General features: G+C 42.2%; 1 protein-coding gene across 1 annotated transcript; it reads left to right on the forward strand.

Annotated features, from left to right (window-relative positions):
- Positions 1 to 5650: 5650 nt before the first annotated feature.
- Positions 5651 to 17741, forward strand: susd5 (sushi domain containing 5; the record flags this gene model as incomplete). Its single annotated transcript, XM_082521789.1, has 5 exons — positions 5651 to 5752; positions 7869 to 8046; positions 12856 to 12965; positions 14822 to 15010; positions 15886 to 17741. Exons 1-5 carry the CDS (start codon positions 5674 to 5676, stop codon positions 17739 to 17741), a joined length of 2412 nt encoding a protein of 803 aa, XP_082377915.1. The 5' UTR covers positions 5651 to 5673.
- Positions 17742 to 17869: the final 128 nt, after the last annotated feature.

Here is a 17869-nt window from a genome sequence, read left to right on the forward strand (position 1 = left end):
TTTGTTTTCTTAACCATTTTCATTGGCTTTGAGAGTATTTTACCTTCTTTATTTTGTCTTCTTCTTACTCTTCACGAACCTCTCTTTTTTTAAAGGTATTAAAAAACATATTAATGCTTATAGCACTGTAGCTTGTATGCTAATTTTATGGTAGTTTTACTTTAATGGAGAAAAACAGAATATCAACCAAAAAATTTTAAAAATCCAGAAAAATTTCATTACATAAAAGTTAAAAATTGAACGGCTTGTCAGTGAGTGAAATAAGTATTTGACCCCCTACAAACCCACCAGAATTGGGCTCCCTCAGATTATAACCAAACAATCAATCAATTTGGGATATAGTCCTAATGTGCACAAAGCACACCTGTCCACAGAGTAAAATTTGGCCATTCTAACCTCTCCACCTCCATGGGTGAGACCAAAGAGCTGTCGAGGACGTCAGGCACAAGATTGTAGACCTGAACAAGGCTGGAATGAGCTACAGGACCACCAGGTCTTGGTGTGATTATGTAAAAATGGAAAAAAATATCAAATGACCATAAATCACCCTCAGTCTGGAGCTCCATGCACCATCCTTAAAGTCGAGCATGGAGGTGGAAACTTCATGTTTTTGGATGGTTTTCTGCTAAAAGTATAGGACGACTTCACTGCATTGAGGGACCAGTTGATTGTAAAATCCATGTATTGTAAAATCTTGGACAAGAACCTTTGTCCTGAGGATGAGTGGGTGGGTCTTCCAGACATGGCAATGACCTAAAACACAAAACCAACGAGTGGCTAAAGAAGAAGCATGCGAGGGTCATGGAGTGGCCTAACCAGTCTCCAGACCCCAGTCCTGTAGAGAATCTGTGGCAGTAGCTGAAGCTTCAAGTTGCCAAGGGGTATGACGTCAGCACGAGGGGATATCGCTAATATAGTTATCTCTGGCACTCAGCTCTGGCTGTGAGCACAGAAAGCACAGCTACCTGCTGTTCAAACCTGCTGTTTGCATTAGACAGCCAATAAGAAACAGGAGGAGTTAAGACAGATTGTTTCAGACAGAGGATGAACTTGAGGGCTACACTTAAACTGTGAATCATGCAAAGCCACTCTGACAGACTCCAAGACTCCTGATTTACAAGAAAAATTAAAGACTGTCAGGAATGTTTTCATTAGCTCTGCAGGAAGACGCATGTTTGAAACATGCGTCTTACAGGATGGTGGCACACACACACACACACACACACACACACACACACACACACACACACACACACACACAGAATCAATCATTTCTCTTGAAATAACATTTTCTTTGAATGCAGATTCAGTTCTGGCCTTTCAAAGCTGTCCCTGTTTGTCTGCTTCCCACCCCTCAATGGGGTTTTAGGAGACTGTTGCCATGGAGACAGAGCCATACCTCCATCTGTCCCCGGCTTCCACTGGTATGACCAGAGATTTCCTCCGAGTCAATCACACACCTCCGTCTGGCAGGACATGTCTCACATGGGAAGTCAGCGGTCTCGCACATACTCAGAGGAATTGTGGTTGAGTATTGAGTGTGTGTGTGTGTGTGTGTGTGTGTTTACCTCTATAGCACAGACTACTTAATAGGTGTGTCCTGGAAGTCCTGTGGGATTACACACCTGTGTAATGTCCGGACGAGTGTCTGTCAGAGTGGCCCCAGGACACCTGCAGCAAACATAATTTTCACCCGCCTCTCTGAGATGGTGCAGGTGTGAATCACCATCTCTCTCCCCTCCCCCCGGTCATCCAGAAATAGCCCCTGTACATGAGTCAGGATCCCAGCCCACCTGATCTCTGCGTCCAACCCTCTGTAGATGACATCCGTGACAGCATGCGAGGTGCATGAGTGCTGGCTGAAAGAATGTGACAGGAAATGTAGAGAAGAGGGACTGACATGGAAAAACGTTAGAGAGGGGATTCAAAGCCAGCAGGCAGTAATGGGGGACTCCAGAGGGATACAGGAAACACGGAAAACTACGAAAATGGAAAACATGGGATGTGAAAGAAAGATGTGAAAGAGATGACTAAGTGTGAATCTTCAATAAAGATGGCACCACTCCTTAAGGAATTTAAAAATCAAGTTTTTGTTGTTGGGATTGCTTTACTTGGAGAAAGAGTTCTGTATTTGAGGGTTTACACATCGCTCCCACAGTGCTTCTTAAATTGTTTTCCTCTTTCTGTTCCCTTTTTATTTCTCTAGTTTAGACAGAAACACAGTGAAATGGAAACAGTCCTCTGTAGAGTGGTGCAGCTGTTCACATTCACTCAGTTGAGAGCTGCAAGTTTGTGGGGGGTTTTTTTGTTTTGTTTTTTATTTATTTTTCACATTTTGTTTAAAATTCAGTTGAGTTTCAGTTAATTTCCAGAGTAGATTTGCTCATTTTGGTAAGTTTCTATTAATGTCAGCGTTAGTTTACTCTTTTGTTGAATGGAGGAGATATGTCAGAGGCAGGATTTAGGAAAACCAGCAGAGGTATTACAGTAAAACACACAAAACCTTTTAAAAGCAGTTGTTTAGATGGCAAAAGTCTCAATAAACACGTCCACCAACGCTTCATCAGCTAAGTTTTGATAACCAATTTTACAAGGTCAACAAGTACTAAAACTAAAGATATTTTTACAAATCTTTTTTATATTACTTGTTAATTGAAAAAATAATTTCATTTAGTTAACTTTCCTTAACAGTCTATTTATTTTTACTTTAATTAACTAAAATGTTTTCTTCACATATATTTTTAGTTTTTAGTTTAGTTTTAGTTAACTATAATAACCTCTGAAAACATTGTCAGCTACAGGTACTTCACAGACAGACAGTCACGGGCTTATAAATTTCCCCCCTAATTAATTGACATGCTGTTTAGAGAAAACAAGCAGCTCCACTCTTTGATATTTTTCACTGTCCTCTTAGACTAATAAATGAGTGAACTCTGTGAGGTCTAAATTTGCATCAGTAATGACCCCGATCCTAACCTAACTCTGTGCAATCAAATTAAATAACTTTTGCTCTTCAAAAAGGTTCTCACAATGACTTATTAAACAAAAAAATCACTTTAACTGGCATGCAGGTACTTATTTAGTTTTCCCCTCAAATTGAATTTCTGAATTCCACAATTTATGAGAGTAGTGTTAGTGCTGGAGTTACAGGCTTAAATGAAAAACGGTCATTAAAATAAAGCTGGCATGTCTTTGATCAATTATTTCGTGGTTGTAACAATGGTTCTTGCTAATAAATGGGATCCCTTTGGAAAGTCTTTTTATTCCCCCTTAAATAAAAACAACACTGTAAAAATAATGCTTTTATGCAGCCTTTCTATGAATAAAGGCACTGATATTTATGGGTTTGTTTGCCATTTTTCTGGAGAATGCATTTGTGGGTTGAGCAGCAGAGTTGAGTGTGTGGGTTGCACCCATGAAAAACTTGCCAAATCTTTCCTGCCAGTGCCAAACACCTTATTCTGTGACTGTCATGGTCCCCGTGCCTGCTCGGTTGGCCCTGTGTGGCTACATGTTATGTTTTGTCTTTTCTCTCTCCTCTCTCTCTGCTTGCTGCCTGGGCGGAGCTCATTGTGAGCTCCCGGCCTCCACCACCTGTAGGCAATCACCTGTGGCTCCTCACCTTGTTTGCTCCCGCTACTTAAGGCAGTGACTGAGAGCACCTCGCCGCTGGACTATTGAGTAACGCTCGTCAGTGCTACTTTAGCCTCAGCCAGTTTTTGAGCTCTGTCCGTGAAAGTTCCGTGCTAACTCTTGTTCTCTGTATGCAGATTTCTCGTGCTTGGTTTGGAGACTCTGGACGCTTTTCCCGACCCCTCTCTGCACCCCTGGGAACCCTGGCCCCCTTCTCCTTCACCTGTATATAGTGCACCTGGAGTGTGTAAATAAACCTGTTTTTCTGAGATTTCAGTCTGCGCCGAGTCCTCCCTGCTCCTCCGTGACAGTGACCAACACAACCACCATAGGTGACTTGTGATAAATGCTGCATTGAAGAATGGGATACCATCATTGTACTACTGTACTATGTATGACTGTGCAATGACAATAAAGAGTTATCTTATCTTATCTCTTATCCCACAGCAGTGTGTGTGACCAAGCTGGTGGCCAGCATGAGGGGGAGGTGCCAACCTGTTGTGGCTGTGCATAGTTTTTCCACATGGTACTAAGGTCCCTGTTTGTTAAATGAATAAACTGTTAAATCACCAATGTGTCCTATTTCTTCAGACTTCAGACTCTTCATCCAACCCAACAAATGACACCAATCAAGAGTCGACACCAATCAAGAGTCAATAGCAGAACAAGCTGCTCAACCCACTAATGCCTGTTTCTTACAAATGTCCCAACATTTGAAGGGGAAATAAACGGCTTTCCAAAGGTGTCAGATTTATTGCCAAGAAGCATTGTTACAACACAGGAATAATCAACCAGACACAAAATTCCTTACTTTTTGTGCTAAGTTTAAAATAAAAAACAAATGTCTTTGCATGCATTTAGCTCCACGTCAAGTGCAAACATTGTTACTTACACCTCACTTCATCAGTAATAACAGCACATCCATTTTTCAATGCAATCTTACTTTTGAACTTTATTTAAAAAATAAAGCAGTCTTTATAATTTTTCTAATATCGCCTCAGATTTTCTGATCTGAGTTTGAAAACCTGAGAAAACATCCATAACTCTTAGATAAACGACATCCACTGTCAAAACTGTGTGAGATTGACCATTAGTTACCAATTTACAAACTCCAGACTGAATTTTCAACTTCCAGATATTTAAGCCGTCACTTGTAGATGAGCTTTAAAAGCTGACTCACAGGAGAGCAACCGCTATGCTGCAAATAACACCATCCTCACGGATGTGATTAGATGAAAATGGATATCTCCTGTGTTTCTGTTTACAAACGCATGTGCACGCGGTGATAGCTTTTATTTTTCTAGACAGTAACGTGTGTGTGTGTGTGTGTGTGTGTGTGTGTGTGTGTGTGTGTGTGTGTGTGTGTGTGTGTGTGTGTTATCTTCACCTGCAGATTCACTGAGACAATGCCTGGATGTTTTTTATGCGCTCGTGTGGGCCATTTGTATTTATCTCCCTCACCAAATGGGACGCGCACATCCACACTCGCACGAGTGCAGCTCCAGTACACCTTAATCAAGATTATTATGGTCTGGGATGTGTTTAGTTTGGGTGTACAGGTCCTCTATTTGTTAGAGAGTGTTTAATATCATCGTAAATGTACATTCACTCCTAGTTTACAGGCTTTTATTTACTCCAGCTCATAAACACTGAGCAGGCTGGATCCCTTTTAATCTGCAGCCAAAGTTTTTCTCTTTCTCTCTCTTTCTTCTTTGCCCACCTTCAAGACACTGTGGCGTGACGTTGCCTGTTTTCTAGCGGGTGCACGCGAGTTTTCACACAGGTGCTCCATCTGCTTGCCAGTGCGACTATTTGGGGCGATAACCGCCTCGCTCCTGAGCAGCTCTGTTAACATCCTCACTTGTTAACAAGCCCCTTACCTTCCCAGAGCCAACCTCTGCCACCCGCAGGGAAATAGCAGGAGTTTGCTTAACCCTGTAAGCCTGTAAATACAAATTTTTGAAGTTTTTGAAAACTTTTTCTTTTCTCTTAAAAATAAGAGTTGACAGTTAGTGTACAGCTGTGGACGGAAGAAAAAAGATGCTGGATCGCTGTTATCACAAACTGCTGCTGTTTGGATGCCTGGTTTGTCTTCTGGTGACTGTTGTAACTGCAGACGGTAAGTAAACATTTGAAATCATTGAAATAACCCGTACACCTCGTTGTAAAATTATTTTCTGATCTAATTTTGTCCGTTTGCTAAAGCTGTGGTGGTGATGTGCGCCAATTACGCGTAGCGCGCCAGCAATTGGCACCAAGCCTGTTAGAGTCAAAAGGTGTTCTAAAATAAATGTTTAATGGCAAAAGAGACAATTACACCACACTATTTCTCCCGTTAAACCCGCACTTTGTTCTTTGTTCTAAGCTGTGTGAGTGGTCTGCTTTGTCCAGCAGTCATTCTCAAACCTTTAGAGTGCACGAGAGAAGATTTTTTTTTTTACTGCTTTGTTGCTAAAAAGTTTTCTCTTATATTATTTTCAGTGGCTGATTAGCAGGGCTGTCTCTAGCCCTTTTTATGCTCTAGGCAACTTTAGATTTTGGTGCCCCCTCGTGGATCGATAGCTATATAGGTTTTTGAGAAATTTCATTTAGTGCAGGCGAGCCCTCCAAACAGCTTAAAAAAGATGCTTCTCTTCCATGTAGCTTAAGGTTACTCGACACACTGTCATAATATCTGAGATATTTATTAAAAATGAATAATAAGCAGTCCAAATTGCATTCTTCTTTTATTTGTGACTTTGGGATCTAAAGATTCAGTGAATGCACAGAGAATAATTTATTTAGAGGAACCTAAATGTAAATGTGCTTTCATTGTTACAGTTGTTACAGTTTCTGTCTTATATAGTTATAGGAAACATCCTTGATGACACTCCTGCATATATGGACCAAATTGAGGAATGAAGATAGAAACTTAAGATTGACAAGAAAGAATATTGTGAACTTAATTAAATGGGTCAAACTTTTATTGACAATAAAACAAAAGTGATCTTGCAGCTGGTGGCAGTCATTGACTGTGACTGCTCACCTGTCTGAAACGTAAAAAACTGATAAGAAAAAATTGTTAACATCATCAAAAATTATTAATAGCTATAAATAATTACAGAACTGCTGCTGTGTCATCTGCTGCAGCTTTTGCCACAAGGTGCGGCAAAAGGACACAAATGCAGGGCTCATAAACAGATGTGTCAAAAATAAAAACCAAGTCCAATGAGGCAAACACACCAATAAATCCAAAATAGAAGCAAAACACACTCAAGAGCAGGTGAAACAGATGCAGATGGGGGAAAATGAAACCGTAAATACTCAGAGACACAGTGAGGACTAATCAGGGGGAGTGGAGAAAAAAAGAACTGAAAATAATTAGGGACAACAAGACAAGGGAAGTAAAAGCAAATACAAAACGATAAATGACTGTCAAAATAAAACAGGAAGTGATAAATCAGGGATAGAAATTTAAGCATGATGCACAGAGACACCAGGGACACTAAACGAATATCGAACCATGAACTTAAAACAGAATAATCGCTGTAACAGAATCATACAAACAAATGACAATATGTCTCCGTCTACAACAGTCATCAAAACTGAGGCTTTAAAATGATAATGAAAAGAAAGCTAAAAGTTCTTAATAAACAACCACAAAACTCAAAATAACCTAAAACCCACAGATGAAAGACAGCTGTCTTTGATCACGCCTCTGCAGATAACTCTCTGAAGTTGCAGGTATTCAGTAAACTCAGAAGAACGACTATAAGCAGCAACTTCAGCTCCCGTGCACAGCTTGTCTCACCAGTGCCCTCCTACAGCCTTTCAGCAACACATTTTTAGAGAGCTTGTCTGGCAGAAAGCCTCGAAGGAAGACTTCTCCTCTGTGCCAGATACAGCTTATTTTGGTTTATCTCAGAGTCGTGTAAATATTTCAAAAACGTGACTCCTGCGATTATGAACCTGGAGCACATTTCTGTCCTGTGTTACTGGACAGCCGTGATGTGAGAACGGGGTGGTAATGACAGGACCGGTATGCTGCTGCGATCGCTCCTGCAGTCAATTAATGATCACAGGGGGGTGAGCAAAGCAGATCCTTGCACATCCACGACTGTGCCGCTGAGATTTCACACTCACGAGTGAGGCTTTAAGAAGTCCTCAAAAATATTTACTTCCTACACATTCTGCTATTATCCTGAATTTGTTTGTATAAAATGTTATTTAATGTTAATCTCCTTGCATTTCCTCAGGTCGAGTGTTTGTGCTGGACCTGAGGAACTCCTCTGACCTGCAGGGCTTCAGAGATGCTGAGCAAGCTTGTGCCTCGCACCGCGGCCGCCTGGCATCAGTAGAGGAGCTTCGTCACGCTGTGGTGGAGTGCTACTTCTCCCCGTGCACCCGCGGGTGGCTCTACGGGGGCTCAGTAGGGTAAGAATAGCAGCTGTCTTCAGAGGAGATGTCAGAGGTCATTATGGTGTGTGTGTGCGAGACGGAGGTTTCGGGAATGGATGAAAGAGAGAGGAAGTAAAGAAAGCGAGCGGGGAGATAGAAGAGTGACACATTTCAGGGGGGAAAGAGAAAAAGCAGAGAGAGGAAGCAGAGAGGGAGAAAGACTCCTCTGTTTCTTCCTGGAGGAGGAGGGAATTCTGAGATGGGGTGTCATGTCGACAACTGCCTCCATTTACACCTCTCATCTCCACGGCAACGACACTCACAGCTTTCAGAACAGAGCAGATTTGGGCCTGGAGGAAGAGGGGTACCCGGTTTGCTTAAACGGAGATGAAGCTGACAAGTGGTGATTATAGGGATAAAACCTCATGAACACTGTTACTGCTACTATAGTATCCTACACTGCAGCTCCTAATAGAAAAATGTATGAAGAGTATGAAACATGTTCCTTTTAAATGGACGCAGACACCTGGTGAACACATGCCTGCTTTTAATGAATAATAGTTGAGATGCTTTTTTGGGTCCATTCACAGCAAAGCGTGCTCTTTGTTTGACCAATAAATGGTTAAGTTGACCCTGAAATTCTCGGTGTATGTAAGCCAAAATCCAAATGATTATTAATGGTTGTTCTAAATGACACGACTACGAGTCCATTCAAAACTTTTACGTAAAAATCCCCTTTTTCTCTCAGTGTAAAGACGTTTAACTGCACATTTTATCTCAGTACGAGAAAAAGAAGTTCAGTGTCAATGCCCTCGATCACATTTTCAAAAAACATCCAGTGTGGCCCGGGTTGGCATCTCTGCCAGGCCAATTCTGACCCCCGGGCCTTATATTTGACACCCCTGCTCTACAGTATATTAGAGACTATAAAATACAATTAGTCTGTGAGTGCTGGGGTTCTTTCACAGATTTCTTGAACCTTGTTTTTCATCAAGGTTGAAGGGCATTTAGCATATCCTGCTGTAGTGACCCTTTGTGAATAAGGGAGCGGCCGACTATTCCACCTACAGGGCTGGTCAACCACAACGAAACTCCCAAACTGGAAACTTCGTTATAAAAATGAACAGAGACTTCAATGAAACAATTGAGAAATAAAGCCTTTCAGGGGTTAACCTGGTTCAAAGTGCCCACCGAGTTTCTAACATACAATAATATGCTTGTAACATATCTGGTTAGGGACGTATCATCTTTTCCTTTTATACACCGCTGGCTCTGTACATGTTGATCAGCGGACATCAGCTTTCACACTCCCTTACTGCGTTTCACACTATATCACCCTGCTACCACAGCTCCGTCTGCTGAAGTCAGGAGCTACACACCTCCTTTTTGGACGGCTTATTCGAGCAGTGACAATGACAGACGTGGAATCTGACGTATATTCAGATACAGTGAACTTTTCCTGTAACTTTTTCAGGAAACACAGACAACCTTGGTCTGTGTTGGAGGCAGTTTTGCAGAAAAGCACCAGAATGTTCTTCTAATATATCAGGAAACACAGAGTAAGAAAAGCAGTCCAACAGCTGAAGGTGCTGCAGTCATTCGGACATTATGCGCTGATTATTTATGGGCTGTGAATTTGCAGAGTGTGTGAGGGAAATACGATTCACAGCCGATTCATCCTCCTCTCCTGCGTGGTCTTCATCATAAATAAATCATCACTCTGAAGCGCAGCATGGTGGTTCCTAATATATATCTAGCTCATCAATCAATGTTAGTTAAAGGTAAAAATACATTGATTGCAGGTATTTTATTAATGTTTTTGTCTGTTTTTCTTGTCCCTCCATCCTTTTCTCTGTTTTTTTTTTTCCTGTTTTGTTGCCCACCTTACCACACACACTCCCACTGGTTGTGTAAAGGCCACCCTCACCCACTCCCTCACTCACATGTTGGTTGCTTAGATGAATAATTGTGTCGTTGGTGTGTGAGCTGTGATGCTTCCAGACTGGCGTCAGTGCCAGTTAACCACCTCAGATGTGTATGACATAAGTCTGTAGGTCTATTAGGAGCTTTAACAAGTGCCTCCTACGCTGACTCTTCCACCTTAACATCTTCTTCTGACCTGTCAGTCATTTTGTACCTCTGTACACCATTATACAAGAAAAATGAATTAAGGCCGTTTCAGATGAATGCGTGCATACTTCTGGGTGTTCCCTGTAGCAGTCACGCACTGTCAGGTGATGGATTCTTCTCGGGCACAGATACCTGCAGGGATGAAAGTTAAATTTTTAAACAGTCGTCAGTGTTTTTTGCCTCTCTGAGTGCTTTCTCTGTGATTTCTTCTTTTCTCCTTCAGACTCTCTCCCCCATAAAGCAAAGCTAACATGGCACACGCATGCAGTCTGACCTGCTCCACTCTCTCAATGCACTGCTAGTTAAGCCTTTATCAGGACAGTACGGTTGAAAGATGAGGGGAAACCTGGGAGAGAGAGCAGGAGGAACACATGCAGCAAATACCTTAGGCTAGATTCAGACACGGGCCTCTGCAATAGTCTTACAGTTTATGGGTCGCCTGTTCAATCTGCTGAGCTAAACTGGCGCCCCTGCTAGTTACATTATTTCCAATTAGTGATGCTTTGTTTAGATCAAATGCACACCCAGTGTCTATTCTATAGAATGATTCTTAGTAACTAATATCACCAATCAAACTTGCTGTTAAAGCTCATATTTCTGAATTTTCCCACAGGACTGATTGCTACTGCCAGCCTCTGTGGGAACATAATCTGATTGGCCTTGTCTTATCTGGTGTTTTTGAATGATAAACGGGTTAATAATGTGATTATGCTGCAACATAAATAGAGTATTCACTCAGCTTTAGTAGCTTCTGCAGCTTGTAGGAGCTGTGCTCATTCAGTCCCAGTGGAATATGCGCTGCTTTATGTCCACAATGTTATGACTTCTCTATTTGAAGTTGGCTGTAACCTAAGGCTTGTTCTCTGGGAACATCTATCCATAATGTATCAGCGTGGGATAACACTGTGCCAAAGGCTACAGCCGCTGATACTGCAACATATCTGAGTCATGATGTGTGTTCCTGGACCCTGATGTCATACTGCAATAATATTTAAATGGGCAACAAATCAAGTGGTGGTGAATAAACTGTGTGCGTAGTCAACTTTCCCACATGCGCACTTAATCAGAGGTACAGCTTTAGATATCAGGGGTGGAGGGAATATGTAGAGGAATGTTTCAGTGTTAATTACAAGTTAATGACCTGCATTCATAATCTCCCAGAAAAAAATACAAAAATAAAGCCAAAAAATATATAATACTCAAAACATTTCCAATGCATTGTATTCAGAATTCTACTTTGGAGCTAGCTCTTTTTTACATATTGTTTTAGTCCACTGGTTCCCAGCATGCTGGTCAGGCCTGTAAATAAATGATGGCAGACTGGTAGACTGTAAATAATTGATGGATATTATTCATTGGTTTGCAATCCACTGCTTTGAGGCATTGTGGGCAGTCTTATCTTGGCTTTTTTAAAGTGAGGTGAAGGTCTGACTAAAGAACCAAGAGCAGCTACACAGCCTCACTGTGAAATACAGCCAGACATTTGACCGCTTCGCCTTGGGCATTTTTAATCTGTAGCTCTGCTCTAAAAGAACGTATGTACCTGGGCCTGCCTACTATCCTTGAAAACGTAAAATGATTGGCTAGAAGTGTATCACAGCTCAGGAAAAAAAAGCACCGAAATAAAGCACCGAAATGTGCGCTGGTTACTACCGTTTATGTCAGAACCGGTGCCCTTCCCTAGTCACAAAGATGCTATAATAAACTTTTCATATCTACTCAGCAAACATTTCAACGCTGAATGACTGTAGCGATAGTTCTTGTTCACGGCTGAAAACTAGTTCAAAACTAAAAAGCAAACTCGATGTTGGAGACACGACCTCGACACTAATTCGAGGTACTTGTTGAATGTTGCCTGGATGTTTAAAAAAGATAAAACTTGTGTTCTACAATCTTGTTATCACTTAGATGAAACAATTAAAAAAAGAATCTGATAGAAAGAATGAGAAGAGAAATAGCAGCTCTGTGGTCATTTTGACAGCAAATTTTGATTCAGTTTTATTAGTAGTTTTTAGATTAAAACATTAATTAGTTTCAGTCGACTAAATACCATAAGATTATCCTAGATTAAATCTAAAGTTGATTCAGTTGACTAAAATGTAATGCGTAAAATTCTGTCATGTTTTTACTGGTGAGAATTGCTCCACATTGTTTACAAAGCATCTCATTTGCAATGCACCAATCTAATCTATATTTATCCCTCACTAAGAGATGTTCAAGTCAGACCATCTATTTGGGAGTGCAAACAACAACATCTTGTCCAGGTCCTGCTCAGTTTTTGGAACTGAACTGCAACCAGGTTTGACCTGGGAGATGATTTCAGGGTTTAAGCCATGTTTGCTGAATTACTCTATTGAAGTGAACATAAGTGTTCTGATAATGCTAGCAAGCTTTGTTAGCAAACTGTGCAGGTACATCACACACGGACAGAAGAGCTCAAAAATACTAAAATTATAGTAGCTAAAATTAAAGCGCAAACCTCTTTGGAGGTAATTAAATAGAATTAAATAGACGATGACTAAATTAAGAATGCTCAAAATGTGCACAAAATATAGCACAGCTGTTACAAAGAGAAAGAATAGCAACAGAGACCAACAGACCAATTGTGAAATGCTCCTCTATAGTCAAGTCAGTGTTATGTCACGTTAATTAATGAGAGTGTGAACATGTGACTTGATTTTATGCAGTATGGATATCATGTCTGTTTATTTCCAGGACCACAGTGTGTAATGTTGTGGGCGGTGTGCTGAAAGCTGTAGAAGTGAGGACAGAAAATGGCACAGAGGACGCAACGCACCTGGACGCCTTCTGCATCAAAGACAAAGGTCAGTAAACCCACACGAAAACATACACAGTACGTAAGGATCGTAGAAGAGGAATGGTAGTAGCGATCAGGACATGAATGACTCAGGTTTGTGTGTGTGTGTAAATGTAAATGTGATGTGAAACAACTGGATCCATGAATGTGTGTTAGTTCTGATGCAGCTGAAACTAAAAGACACACATCACATCTGGCACATCATTGCCAGGTTTTGGATCAAAACTTGGAAGATTTCTCTTGTCCATGTGCCACACACCCTGAGGTTGGCAGACACTCTCTGCTGTGGGAGCACATGTGAACACTTCACATCCATTTGATACAGGCAAACCAACTACACAGCTTATTGTCTAGTTATGGTTGGGTATATTAAATACAGGATCCCTGGAGGCACCATTGTCAGGGAAACCCACTCACACCGTTACACTGAACTAATTAAAGATTCCACATTTAATCTGAAACACGTAAAAAGAAGTTGCACTACAGTCTATAGTCAAAATGTCTTTTTGAATAACCATTTGGGGGATTTTTAAACTTTATTTTACATTTTAAATCATATTTTAGTTCATAATAAACAATAAAACACTTGTTATTAGAATTTAACAATATATTATGGATATAATGCAAAACAAACTGTATTGATCTTTAATTATCTTAATTATCTAAAGTCAAGTTGGCAGCAGGGTATCCCAGATATCTTTCTCCCCAGCCACACTTTCCAGTTGCTCCTGGGGGATACAGAGACCTTCCCAGCACAGAATAGATACATAATGTCTTTAGCAGATTCTGAGTCCACCCTGGGATCTCCTCCCAACTGGTGCCCCTGAAAAACCTCCAAAGGGAGGCACTCAGGAGGCATCCTAACCAGAAGCTCGAACAACCTCAACTATCTCCTTTCAAAATGCAAGCGCAGTGGCTCTACTCTGTGATGCCCACAGATGTCTGACCTCCACACCCTCTCTCTAAGGTTAGCCAACCACCCTGTGGAGGAAACACATTTTGGCCGCTTGTTTTTGTGACCTCATTCTTTCGGCCATTACCTGGATTTCATGACCGTAGGTGAAGGTTGGGACGTAGACACAGAGATTCTGCTTCAACAGTCCGGTAAAATGTCTTCATTACTGCTGATGCTGCATCAATGCACCAATCCATCTCGTGCTCCACCTTCCCATCACTTGTGAATGACATCCCAGGATGACTGGATTCTCTTGCTTGAGGCAGCCTTCCTCCCCATCGTTCCACTGTACTCTGGCAGAGAACCGTTGCCTTGGATTTGGAGGCGCTGATTCTCATCCCACCTGCTTCTCACTCGGCTGCAAACCGCTCCAGTGCATGCTGAAAGTCACGCTCTGATTAAACCAACAGAATCACATCATCCACAAAAGCTGAGGTTCCCAAAGCAAATACCCTGCTCACCTCAGCTATACCTCGAGATCCTGTACATGAAAATAAAAGTAGGTTCAGAGACAAAGCATAGCCTGAACATGCAAAGATGCAGACACAGAATTCCTGGCATTCCTTCGCCTGAATCCAAAGTTCGACAAGGTTCGAACCTGCTTTCCATCACCCTTGATGAAAACTTTAATATGCATAGTTATCCACAACATTATCCATGAAGATTGGACCAGATTCTGTTTAATATTCATGCTTTATCCTCATGTTCTTAAAATTCACATAATTCTTTTACATAAAAGCTTTTGCTTCATGTCCAGAATTCATTCGTTCATTCTTATTACACATGATATACTGATATTATAAAGCTGATAAGCATTGGTTGACATTTACAGAGAACACTGTTTCCTATGGAATAAGTATAACAGCTCTATTACTAAATACGTGCATCTATATGCTTGTTGCTGATAGATGAGCCATGTGGAGACCCCCCATCTTTTCCTAATGCACGCCTGCAGAGTCACTCTGGGTCCGAGATGGGAGATGAGCTTCTGTACACATGTGTCCCAGGTTACGTGATGCCCGGTGGACACACAGCCTTTAGCCTGCTGTGTGACAGCTGTGGGGAGTGGTATGGACTGGTGCAGATTTGTGTTAAAGGTAAGAGGCTGTTGTGGTCAGAGTTTGATTCTTTGTGTTTGAACAGACTCTCAGTTGTTAGCTGGGATGGAAATGGTGTTACTGGTGCTTTAGCTTGTGTCGCTAATCCTTTATAAAGGCAAAATGCATGGCCTGTGTGGATTATTAGCTAACAGTTAATCATGCTTTTAATCTAAAGCAGTCGTTCATAAACTTTCCAGGGAAAACTACTCTAGATTTGAATTTTCTTACAATATTGGCAGCTATGTTTAGTTAATGGAGCCTCTAAAAGGTCACAAATATCTGTTTTCTACCCAGACATTTTGAGGTCCAGCTTTGATCATAATCTCAAACCATTTTTCTTTTGTGTTTCTGATTTAAAGAACTGGCTGTGTACCAGGGGAACTGGTTCAAGAGTGACACTGACATTTTGCTGGTTTGGAAACAAGAATCAGTGACGTCAGGGTCTGCCAACCCAGCAGCCAGATTATGTTAGCTCAGTATGATCAGTGGAAACAGATGGCAATAGTTGGCTCCAGCTAAAGGTCTCAAAATCTATCCAGCAGTGCCACTAAATGTCATTGAAAATACACAAAACAAAACAAAAAACAAACATTTTTCTTAGGTTTTGTGTAGGTTTTATTTTCTATTTCTTGGTAGGACCGTGACTTTTCAGAGCCTTGGCATCATTATGAAGCTACCAAAGAGCGGAGCAGAGAATTTGCAATGCCTATCTACTGGAGACTGCCTTTGGCATCATATTTAATTAAAAGAGGTGGCATTGAATATCTTGGGAACTTTTGCTAACTTTCTTTGAGTCATAAAATAATAAATAATAAATGTAGATACTTGATCTGACTTGAAAGTTTACACATTTCTATTTTGTCTTTCTGCAGATGAGGTGAGTCACACAGACTACGAGGACAAGTTCACAGATTCCTACATAGAGGCAGAGCGCCAACCTGAGACACCATTAGAGGCTCATGGCGATGCACACGAGGAAGTGTATGGAGCTGCGTACCCACATGGAGAGATGAGCGTGGAGCAGCAAGAGACGAGTTTTAGAGCCAAAGCTGAGGAGGACCATCGAGACCTGAGCAGAAAGCTTAAAGTGGGAGGAGAAGTGGCTGAAGATAGTGAAATATTTGAAGGAGCTTTAGTTAAACGAGAAAAAAATGAGGAACGGGCTGGTGAGGACTTGGTAGGTCCTCGGACGAGGCAGCAGGAGAGAACTGAGGTGGCCAAGATTGATACAGTGGAAGCCACAGAAGCACCCGTCTCTCTTCTCTCCCAGAAACACATGTTCTGGTTCCCCTCTGAGACCTTCCAGGAGGAAGAACCTCAGGTCTTCATCAATCCAGCCACGCAGACAACACAGAGAACCTCTGTTGACCGATCTGAGGAGAGCATTGAGCACACGAGTCAAGAAAGGCCCTATCGTCAACATCCCGTTGATGCTGATGATCCTGATCATGAAGGAGATGATTTTGATGATCCTGACACCAGCCGCCATGATGACCAGGACGACATCCTTGAAGATGACCACCATGACGATCAAGACGGCAGCCACCAAGAGGAAGACCACGATGAGCACAAGAGGCAACCAGGTCAAGATGAAGATTTGGACAAAAGGGAAAGCCATGAAAGCTATGACGATCACGAGGAGCATTATGACATGGGCGAACATGAGGAGGACCGTGATCGCAAGGAGTACGACGATCCAGATGATACTTACGACGGACACAAAAGCCAGGAGGATCATGATGATCATAATGGAGAACATCATGAGGTCTCTGAGGAACATCTGGACCAGGATGACCATGATGACCATGATGACCATGATGACCACGATGACCACGATGACCACGATGACCGTGCCATACATTATGACGACACCCATTATGCTGACCTTGATGATCACGATGATTTTGGACACAAAGACGCTGAGAGCTATGATGATCACGATAGCCATGAAGATGATAGTCGTCGGCATGTTGTTTTTTCTGTGGTAGCCGATAAGCATCAGAACGTCACTCAGAGGGGAGCAGACGGAAAGTCAGCCACAGATGACACGTGGCTGGACGGTTACCCTGTTGTTTTCGAAAACGGTGACTCCGTAACAGAGAGGGTGAAACCAGAGGATAAAGACAGAAGGAGATTTGTCAAGACGACGCCCAGACCCACTGAGGTGGAAATTCCTAGACCTTACACCAGCTCGCCCAAGGAGCAAGAGTCTCTCACCACGGTGCGTGAATTCGAACTAGGGGTTTTAGAGGAGGTGTGGCCTGACTCCATCGGGACCCCTGCCCCTGACCTTCTGGAGCCTTCAGACTCTCCTTCATACTCTGAGACCGGAGACTACAGCACACAACAAGCAGTTCCCACCGACTCTTGGATGGCTGACATTACCGATCATCCCTTCCTTGATCATGGCCCAAGCCCTCCAGTGCACAAGGACGGCTTAGTGCTCAGCCTGCCTGGTGAGACTGGGGAGAGGGGAGAGCAGGAAGGGGAGATGGGAGAGACGATCTGTGTGGATGACGCCTGCCCTCCCCTCCCTCCGAGCTCTTCCGGTCGAGGCCCCACTGTGGCGGCCATTGTTGTGGCGATTTGTGTCATCGCAACTGCAGTCATTGTCGCGGTGTGGTGTTACCGACGACAGCAGCAGAAGAGTTCGGCGTATGAGATGAATGGGAAGGGCCAAAGTCAGGCCAGACAGGGCCAACAGATAGAGATGCAGCAAAAGGTGTAGGGGAGAGAGGTTGGCACAGACACTCTTCCTTTGGGAAGGATGGGAAGATTCAGTTGAAAACTGTTGATCTTAGGTATAAACTTTAAAAAAGCTAGCACAAAATATTGTAATGATGCTTAACATAGTGA

The sequence above is a fragment of the Aulonocara stuartgranti genome (assembly GCF_965226115.1).
Source record: "Aulonocara stuartgranti genome assembly, chromosome: 22".
Lineage (NCBI taxonomy): Eukaryota > Metazoa > Chordata > Actinopteri > Cichliformes > Cichlidae > Aulonocara > Aulonocara stuartgranti.